This window comes from Pelodiscus sinensis, unplaced genomic scaffold (assembly GCF_049634645.1).
Source record: "Pelodiscus sinensis isolate JC-2024 unplaced genomic scaffold, ASM4963464v1 ctg142, whole genome shotgun sequence".
Classification (NCBI taxonomy): domain Eukaryota; kingdom Metazoa; phylum Chordata; order Testudines; family Trionychidae; genus Pelodiscus; species Pelodiscus sinensis.
The window spans coordinates 27,035-36,591 of NW_027465831.1; the positions used below are offsets into that span (position 1 = coordinate 27,035).

Sequence of the window (9,557 nt, forward strand, 5' to 3'; positions counted from 1 at the left end):
CCAGGATGCCTGGGTTTTCCCCTAGCTCCAGAAGGAGAGTGCGGGCTAGTGGTTAGAGCAGGCGGGCTGGCAGCCATTACGCCTGGCTTTCCACCCCTGCCTCTGGAAGGGCAGTGGGAACTAGTGGTTAGAGCAGGAAAGGCAGGGTGCCAGGACTCCTGGATTTCCCCCTGGCTCTGGAAGGGCAGTGCGGGCTAGTGGTTAGAGCAGGAAAGGCAGGGTGCCAGGACTCCTGGATTTCCCCCTGGCTCTGGAAGGGCAGTGCGGGCTAGTGGTTAGAGCAAGGGGGCTGGGAGCCAGGACTCCTGGGTTCTCTCCCAAGCTCTGGGACAGAGCCGACCCTACAATAACATCAGAACTGGGCTCAGCAACGAAGGAGTAAGAGCCATGCCAGGCCATGTGCCCACAACAAAGATGGCGTGGGCAGGCTGCCCCATTCAATGTGAGACAAGCGCCCTATTGACCGCATCCAACATGGCCACCGCGCTGGCTTCACCCCGTAAGAGTCGATAGATTGTTGGCCCTAAACAAAGATGGCGCCGAGAGGGCGGGCCTAGCCACTGCCCGACTCCAAGAGGGCTGCACACCTTGGCTTCGCGCATGTCATATTGGAACGGACGCCCTTAGCAAACATGGCGCCGAGGCTGTTCCATACGCATGCGTATCATGCGTATCAGGAGGACGCCCCATGCCCGGGGCCCTTCGGGATGAGAGAGGCGTCTAAAGAAGTGCCGGCTTGAACTGCCCCACACAGGGGCCCGATCATATCGTGGTCGGGAGGCGCAGAAGGACCCGACGGGCCGCTCCCCGGCAGCAGGGCCGCGCACCCGCCGTAAGGTCGCATCAGGCGTTTGTCAAGGACAGCCCCGTGGCCCACTACAAAGGAGAGCGGTGCATGCTGGGAGTCGGGGCACGCTGCCCCGACCTGCCCATAGAATCCCCGACTCCCAGGTCGGGCGGAGCCCCCTGCCTAAAGCCAATCCAGCCCCATCCTCCCAGCCAGGGCCCTGCCCAGCCGGGACTGACACGCCCCCTGGGGACAGGGACTCCCCCCTCCCCAGGGGCCCAGCCCCCGGCTTCCCACCCCTCTGGGGGAATCATTTGTAGCAATATCAACCTAGACCCCCCCCCCCCTGCAATTAGAGCCCATTGCTCTGGGCCAGACAGTTCCCCGGCGGACCCAGGGGAGCACCCGGGATTTTCACCTCCTGGCTGGGAAAAAAACTCAGAAAATACCGGCCGTTTGCGGTGTCTGTTATTTTCTCAATTTTTTCCCGGACAGGAGGTGAAATTGCCAGACTGGCCAGGTCCGTACCGGACCCCTGGCAGCCCTGCCCGACTCTGTTAGCCCCCTGAGTCCGCGTGTTCAAGATCTTGGCCTCGTGGTTTGGAGCAGAGCTGGGGGCGAGGGGATCTCTGCTGACTGCCCACCGTGTCTGAGACACCTCTGAACAGCCCCTTTCGTCCTGTCAGTCGTAGCAGGGGTGGCTCTTAGGAAGTCCTGGGGCTTCCCTCACTGGCAGGGGGTGACCAGGTGATTTTCCGTGGAAGGGGAGAGTGGGAAACAGAATTCCCACCCCAAGCGGAGTCTATAAAACCATGGGAAGTTAGCTGCCTCTTTCTTTCCCTGGCATGTCATTTCCAAGAGACAGCTGCGGGTGGCGGTCTTGTCACAGCCCAGCTCCTCGAGCCAAATCCTTAGGGAAAGCCTGGAATTACAACCCACACACATTCAATTCACATGCTAATGGACTCAATCCTGACTGAGGTTGGCAGGGACTCGACCACCGACGGCTCTAGAAGCTCTCTGGGCGGCATCCTTCCTACCCTAGCCATCTGTCTACTGACTTGGGTTTTTATCTGCTTGGGTTTAAGTGCCCATTCTCCAGATACTTATAGAAAACAGGAAGGGGGGTGGGAGACAGAGAGACAGAGCCCCATTCTCTTCCCCCTCCCCGCTTCCCTTCTATTCATTTCCAGTTTTCATGTCCCCTACTCAGAGCTCCCGTCATCTGAAGAAGTGGGCGGTGCCCACGAACGCTCTTGAGCCCATCTCCATGTTCTGTTAGTCTGTAAAGTGCTACCAGGCCATTGGTGGTTGGTTTTTTGGTAATAAGTGTTAGAACTAGCGCTGTGTGTGGGGGGAAGGGGGGGGGGTATTTAAGGCTGTGTCTAGACTGGCTAGTTTTTCCGGAAAATCAGCCGCTTTCCCAGAAAAACTTGCCAGCTGTCTACACTGGCCGCTTGAATTTCCACAAGAGCACTGACTTCCTACCGTAAGAAATCAGTGCTTCTTGCAGAAATACTGTGCTGCTCCCGTTCGGGCAAAAGTCCCCGAGCCAGGGTACATTGAGGGCGCGGCTGTCGCTCCACTGCTTCTTCTGGGTCTCTTACAAATCGTTCTGTGGTCTTCTCCCATCAGCTGTCACTTGTCTTCCTGTGAACGAGAACGGAAGGAAGAGCAGCCTCACCACATTTCTTCCTCGGATGACTCTGCCCCACCCCCACATACAGCCCCGACACTGGGCCTCAGAGAAGCAGGTGGCTGGTGCCTCTCCAGACCCTGCCCCACTGCAGTGCTGGGGGTCTCTGGGGAGGCGGGTGGGGGTCCTGGGCAAGGGAGGCCCCTGGGGGTTCATTGGCAGGTGGTTTCCCGGGGCTGGAGGGAGGGAAAGGGGCGGATGGGGGCAGATCCTGTCACCCCCCTGCCCCCAGCAGAAGCCGCCGTGGCCGCCATGTTGTTCACTGGACGCGGGGGGGCCTGGGCAGGGCTACCCCACTTCCTCCCAGCGCCATCTTAGAGTGTGTCTGCACCTGGTGAGAGGGGGCTGGGCAGGGGGGTGAGGAGGGAGCGTAGGGGAACTGCGGGGGGGGGGGGGCAGGAGCCCCCCAGTGCTCTGATGTATCTGGCTCCAGCCCTGCAGCCTGGTGGGAGGGGGGGGCACTGAGGGGACGCCCCCAACCTGCCCAGGGCCTGTTTGGCCCCCAGCCGAGTCCCTGCTTGCCAAGCGGTGGGGGAGTCTTCTGGGAGCTGGATGCCTGGGGTCTCTCCCTGGCGGGTGGTGCAGGCTAGTGGTGAGAGCCGGGGGGGGGGGGGCTGGGAGGGGGCTGGGTGGCTCATCTCATGATTTCTACCCACTTCCTCTGTCTTCCTCTGCAGCAGGAAGGACCATGGCGCTGGTGGCGCTGGGGGGCTACAACAGTGAGTAGGGGCGGGGCGGGGGGAGGAGAAAGGAAGGGGGATCCCGGCACCGCTGGCTCTGACCCCCCGTCTCTCTGCAGTGGCGGCCCCCCCGGGCCCTTCCTGTGTGATGCCGCTGCCGATGCCGCCCGCTGGGCAGAGGGGCAGAGCGGAGCGCAAGCGGCTCATGACGTCCCTGCAAGAGGCGCGGTCCCTGGAGGACTTCTTGGAGCGGGTCGGCCGGAGAGCACGTGAGAGCAGGGGGGGGGGGGGCAGGTGGAACAGGGAACTGGCCTTTGAGGCCTGGCCACTTTCCCAGCCCCACACCCCGCCAGACACTGTCACCCCCCCCCCCCCCCCCGCTGCGCCCATTGCCCGGCAGTGGAAGTGCGTCCCAGCAAACGGCTGCTCCCGCTTCCCTCCCCAGGCAGGCAGGGGCTGTGCTCACCGGGCCGCACCCCTGCCTGGTCCTTCTCCTGCGGCCTGGGACGTGTCCCCTGGGTCCCCCACCTGGATCCAGGCCCGTCTGTCCCTCTGCATCACGGGGCCCTTGGCAGCCCCCCCTTCCACCTCCCTTCCCCGAGGGCTGTAAGGCCCCAACTCCTGCCCCCGCCTGCTCCCGGACCCTGCGCTCAGTGCCGCTCAGTCCTTCCGGAAAGCGAGATCCCCGGGAAGGGCGGGGCGCAGTGATGGGCAGGGTCGCCAGGGGTCCGGTTTTCCACCAGACAGTCCGGTATTTGCATGTGCCATGTGGTATTGCCTGAATTCCCGGCAGGGCGCCTAGTGGGGGTAGGGGAGCGACTGGGGGGCGGGGCAGCGAACGGCGCCAGGAGCCCTGTGGTCGTGTGCAATAGCCGGGTGGGGCGGGGTGGGGACCGGGACTCTCAGCCACTCCCCCCCACCCAGCTTTTGCACAGGACCAGAGGCTCCCAGCACCAATCGTGCCCCCGCCCTCCCCCCCCCGGCTTCTACGAGCAACTCCAGGGAGCACCAGCCGGGGACACAGCCCCTTGGACTCTGGCTGCGGCCAGTGACTGCACCCGCCCCCCGCCAGCTCCGCTTCCCGCCCCCCCTTCCACTGGGCCCCCTCCTCCCGTCCAGCCCCACGACCCCTGACCCTCCCCAGCTCTGCTTCCCTTCCCCCCCTTCCTCCCGGCCAGCCCCGTGGCCCCTGGCCCTCCCACCCGTCAGCTCTTCTTCCCGCCCCACCCCCTCCCGGCCAGTCCCGCCCCATCCCAGTTGCTCCGTTACCCCCCTTCCGCTCCCCCCACCCATGATCAAGTGTGTCTGTTTTTTTGGGGGGGGGGTCTACCTGTCAACCTGAGGGACCAGGCCCGTGGCCCGGGCGGTGCAGGGGGTGACGCCGGCGGGTCGGGGGCAGCGCAGGAAGTGGGGGAAGGATGCAGGGTCCTGGCGCTGGCGGCTCTGACCCCCGTCTCCCTTCAGCGAAACGCAAGGCCGAGGCCTCCCTCTCTGACGGGCAGGGTGGATTGAGGCAGAACAAGTTGTCGCGCCAAGACCTCCGTGATGCACCGAAGAGGAACCGGCGCCTCCAGCAAGAGCAGTTCAGGCGGAGAAAAGGTGAGAGCAGGGCCGGGGTGCAGCTGGACCAGGGACACGGCCCTTTGGGGGTGGGCCGCCCCCTCTGTGCCCCCCCCGACGGAGGGTGTGGGGCGATGGCAGCTCTGCAAAACAGCGCCCACCTGCGGCTGCCTGGTGCCTCTCCCCCCACCCCTCCACCCTGCTGGTGCACTCCGTAAGTGGGGGGCCTGTGTGGAGAAGCCCCGGCCCCAGCGGTCCCAGGGTTTGGGCAGCCCGACGGCCCAGCAAACGGCTGCTCCCCCTTCCCTCCGCGGGCGGGGGGGGGTCTGTGCTCACCGGGCCCCAGCCCTGCCTGGTCCTTCTCCAGCCTGGGACGTGTCCCCTGGGCCCCCCGCCTGGATCCAGGCCTGTGGGGACACCCCAGAGTCTTCTGTGCCATGGGGCCCTTCTGCCCTTTCTGAAGACGGTGCCACGTTTGCCTGTTTCCAGTCAGCCGGGGTCTCTCCCGATCTCTCTCTTTCAAAGCTAACGGCCAAGGCTCCTCCATGACACTGGCCAGTCCCCAGCCCCCTCGGGTGCATTAAATCCGGCCCATGGATCTGTGTGTGTTTAGCTTTTCTAAACAGTCCCCACCCTGTTCTTCCCCCCAAGGGCTGCCCCCTCCCTCCCCTACTGCCTTGCCTAGCGCATTAGTCTGGGGGTGACCCTGTCCTCCCTCCTCCAGTGGGGCCCCCCCCGTGACCCCCTTTTCTTGCCAACGTGCCTGGAGAAACCTTCCTTGTCCCCCCCACACCCCTTGCCGGCTGCAATTCCCGTTGCGCTTCCCCCCCGACCACCCCCTCCGCATTCTCCACACAGGGATCTGCAGACGCACCCAGGACCAGCGCAGAGCGAACCGTCACCCCAACACCAGGCGTAAGCTCCTCAGCCAGAGTGGGGGTGAGTGCAGGGCCTGTGGGGGGGGGGGAGGCTGGGGCCTGTAACAGGGACCCTTCGGGGGGGGCACCAGATGTGGAGGGGGGGCTGCGTGCAGGGCTAGCAGACTCAAAGGGACTCTGGGTGGGCGTGCGGAGGGGGAGGGGGGTGTGAATGTGGGACCGGACCGAGGACCCCCCCCCCCCCGCCCCAGCAGCCTCCCCCAGGGCTGTAAGGCTCCATCTCCAGCACGTTCTCCCAGGGGTGACCCCCAACTGCCCCCCTTTCCCTGGGGGAGCCATTCCCAGGACAGGAACCCCTCTCTCACAGGAACCTCTCCTGGCCGCCTCTGCACAGAGGCCGAGCCGAGCGGAGGCCAGTCCGGCCCCTCAGGCTCTGTAAGGGGGGATCCGCCTGACCGCAGCCTGGAATTCAGCAGCGGGAATATACAGTAGTTAGTTCCCCCCCACCTGGGTCCGGGGCTCCAGCCCTGCTGGGCTCCTTGTCAGTTGGGACGGCCCCGCGCCGCTCCCCTAGGTCCCCCCCATCAGCACCCCAGCGGGCAAGTGCCGGTGACCCCCACTTCCCTGGGGCCCTCTTGGCCCCCATTTCAGATGCACCCGGGCTATGGGCACCTTGAACGGGTCCCGTCTGTGCCCCTCCCTCCGGCCAGGCCACCCTGCCCCTGCCCCTGCGCTGCATCCCCAGAGCTCAGCCCAGCGGGGAGGGGGGCAGCCTGGAGTCACTGGGGGGGGGGTTACCTGCAGGGGCCCCTCCCCCCTCCTCTGCTGCTGCCCCCCCAGGGCGTTTCCCTCTCACGCTGTGTCCCCCCCAGAGGGCCCGTGGCTGGAGGTGAGCGAGCGGCCGGCCCCAGGCGGATTCACCACCCTCGACTGCAAGGCCCGCGGCTTCTCCACGCCCGACATCGGCCTGGTGTGGCTGAGGGACGGGGAGCCGAGGCCGGAGGACACGCGCCAGGGAGCGGTGCTGCCCAGCACAGACGGGACCTTCGAGACCGTGGCCCACATCGACATCGACCCCAGCCCCGGAGACACATACACCTGCCGTGTGGAGCGCCCCAGCCTGCCGGGGGGTGTGCACGAGGACTGGAGTAAGGCGGCTCAGAGGGGCGGGGTGGCTGTGGGGGGAGGGGGAGTGTCCATGTAACGGGGGAAGGGTGGGGGTCTCCCTGCTCACTGGCCTGTTCCCGTTTCAGAGCCCAAGTCCAACGCACAGCCCAGTGTCCGTGTCGGTGTCGGTGTCCCGCTGATCGTCGGGGTCGGGCTGCTGGTCGCTGGAACCCTCCTCTAACTCAGTAAGTGCCGGGCGTCGGGCAGGCCGTGACGGGCCCATCCCCCTGGCGCCTGGGCTGGGAGACGGCGGCCGCTCTGCGCTGGCTGGGCCCCACCACACCCAGCGTCCGTGCCATGAGCTGCCCCGCTCTGCCACTGGGCCCAGGGGGACAAGGGGGCGGCTGGGCTTCAGGAGGGAGCCGGGGGGTGAGCTGGGTTTGTGCCGAGCCCTGGAGAGGCCGGTTTGGTCCCTGCCCTGGTGCTCGCTGCCTGTTCTCCAGCTGGGCTTGTGCCAACTCCCCGTCGCTGTCGGTCACTTTCTCGCACTAGTGCACAGCGTGCGAGGGGGGGGTGTCCTGCCCCGGGCCTGGCAGAAGCATTTGCACGTCCGTGCGGTTCAGCCGGGCGAGGGCCGAGTTCCCGTCCCAGGCGCTGACTTGCTGCTCCCGGCGCGATCCCTGCTCACTGGGGTTCAGCCCCCCCCCCCCCGACCCCAGCTTCAGGCTCTTTCCCCTCCCCCGCCGTGCCCGGTCGCAGGGCTCAGAGCGGGGAGCCGGGCCCAGCCCCACGGACAGGACCCCCAGGCAGGATGGCTGGACGGGCTTTGCTGTCTGCCCCACGGCACCTGGGCCTGCCCCTGGGTCCCTGCGCCCTGGGGATGGCGCTGAGCACGGCTCCCTTTGCACCCGGCCCCTGAAATGCTGCGGGGGGGGAGGTTCCCCAAACTCCCCTGCAGCTCCCCCCCCCAACATATTCTCATATTCCCTCCTACCCTACCCTCCCTATTCTCACAGCTCTTGGTCGGGGGCTGCTCAGGCCCCTCCCCCAGCCGGCCAGCTGAGCTCCCTGCCCTTGTGGGCCTCTGAGCCTCTGGGTGGGGCTCACTAAACAGCTGAGCGGCCGCGCAGCTTCCAGGGCCCTGAGCCGTCCCCTCCTCCCGGGATGGGCCGTGGGCGCAGACTGGAGCCAGGTCCTGCCCCGGAGCCACCGCGCTCACGGCTCTGCCTTGTCTCCCTCCACAGGGCACAGGAGACGCCGCCGCAGACAAGCCACAGGTGAGAGCTGAGTCCTTCCCCCGTCTCTGTGCCCCTCGCTGTGCCCCCTGGGGCCCAGCCGTCTGCCCCCCCCCCCGCCCCTCGGCTGCATCTGGCCGGCTCTGGCTCTGGGGGTGTCTGGCTTGTGTCTAGCCTGGCTCCTGGCCTTGCAGCTGGGGGAACATGTCCTACACTGGGGGAGAGGGGGGACACGCAGGAGCCTCAGCCCCACTGATTTACTGGGGTTTGGGCTTCTGAGCCCCAAAGGTGCTTCTGAAAGCCCCACACCACTCAATCCCCTGTGTGCCAGTCCCATGGGTAACACCCCTCCCCTCCCCGACTCCCACCAGCTCCCTGCGTCATCTCCCCCCCACCAGGGCTAAGTGCAGCCCCTAACCTGGGGCAGCCTTGCACCCGCTTGTGTTATGCTTAAAGGAAGCACCTGAGACCTTTTCTAGGGGAAAAGGCAGGACGCCCCATTTACTGAGAATACAACAGGTGCGTGTGCTATTCAGTCACATGCACGCACGATGGTGTCCCAGTCCAGACTCTGTACTAATCCAGTGGCCAGTTAAATTGATCACAGAAGGGGAGCCGGGCCTTTGTCGGTCAATTGCTCCGATGCGCCTCTGGAGTTAGTGGCAAGATGAACTCAAAGTCCCAGTGCAAAGCCCCTGCTTCTATCATCATCTTCTCTGCTGAAGTCCATGCATTGGGCTGTGTCAGTCTGTGAGCCGGGTGTTAGCTGTGTGGTGTCAGCTGTTCCCAAAACCTCTCCAAAGGCTGATCCTGTGATCAATTGTCTTTTGGGGGAGCCAACTACGCCTTAGGGCCGACAATCTGCCAGTCTGATCACTCCTTGACCCGGGCGTGCACTGACGGTCTTTCTGACGCCGACGAGTCTGTCTTCACCCTCGCTTCGCCCCTCCTTGCTTGGCCATCTGGCTCTGGGGATAAACTTCGCACCGTTATCTTTTACAAGGGCAGGGCAATCTTTGATTTATTTAATTATTCAGCAAATTTTGCTGCTCTTTTGGGGGAGGAGTGTAAAGACTAAACACTCTTTGTTGTTATGCTGGACTCCGTGTTGTTTTAACAAACTCCATCTTGGGCAATGGACTCCATTTTCTCTCACTAAACTCCATCGTGGATTGTGCCCTGCACTGGAGAACCAGCTGCATCCGATTTTTCCTGCCAAAGCTGAAATCACCTCAGGGGTGCACTATACTGCACACTGTATGGCACATTTTGCACACGGCACAGGGGGGAAGCAGCCACCACTGGTCCATGATGTGTGGTGTTCCTGGCAGAATGATCCCACTACTGCCACCAGCAGTCCGTGATGTTACCAATGGAAGGATCCCACTTCTGGCACCAGCAGTCCCTGACTCCGATTCACCAGGAGCTGGATCCACCACTGATGATGCCTGACCCCACATAGGCATTAACTGAAGGAAGATCCTCCTCTGGATGGCTGACCCCCCCGGAAGATGGATCCCCCACCTGCTGGCAGCTCCCACCCTGTCCCTTTCTCTCCCCATCCTGTAAAATGTTACAACAAAAGTCAATTTTTAAACTTTTTTTTTAAATGTG

General features: G+C 64.3%; 1 protein-coding gene across 9 annotated transcripts; it reads left to right on the plus strand.

The window, feature by feature from the left end:
* The first annotated feature begins 880 nt into the window (after positions 1-880).
* LOC112544116 (class I histocompatibility antigen, Gogo-A*0201 alpha chain-like) lies at positions 881-9,557 on the plus strand. Of its 9 annotated transcripts, none has more exons than XM_075914656.1 (10): positions 881-951; positions 2,423-2,541; positions 3,161-3,202; positions 3,283-3,432; positions 4,628-4,762; positions 5,582-5,662; positions 6,474-6,749; positions 6,855-6,953; positions 7,953-7,985; positions 8,747-9,557. In XM_075914656.1, the coding sequence occupies exons 1-8, from the start codon at positions 896-898 to the stop codon at positions 6,947-6,949; spliced, it is 954 nt and encodes a 317-aa protein (XP_075770771.1). In that variant the 5' UTR covers positions 881-895; the 3' UTR covers positions 6,950-6,953; positions 7,953-7,985; positions 8,747-9,557. The 9 variants fall into 9 exon arrangements, with proteins under 9 accessions (XP_075770771.1, XP_075770774.1, XP_075770772.1 ...); XM_075914659.1 differs by having other exon boundaries at positions 9,228-9,557; XM_075914657.1 differs by having other exon boundaries at positions 9,275-9,557.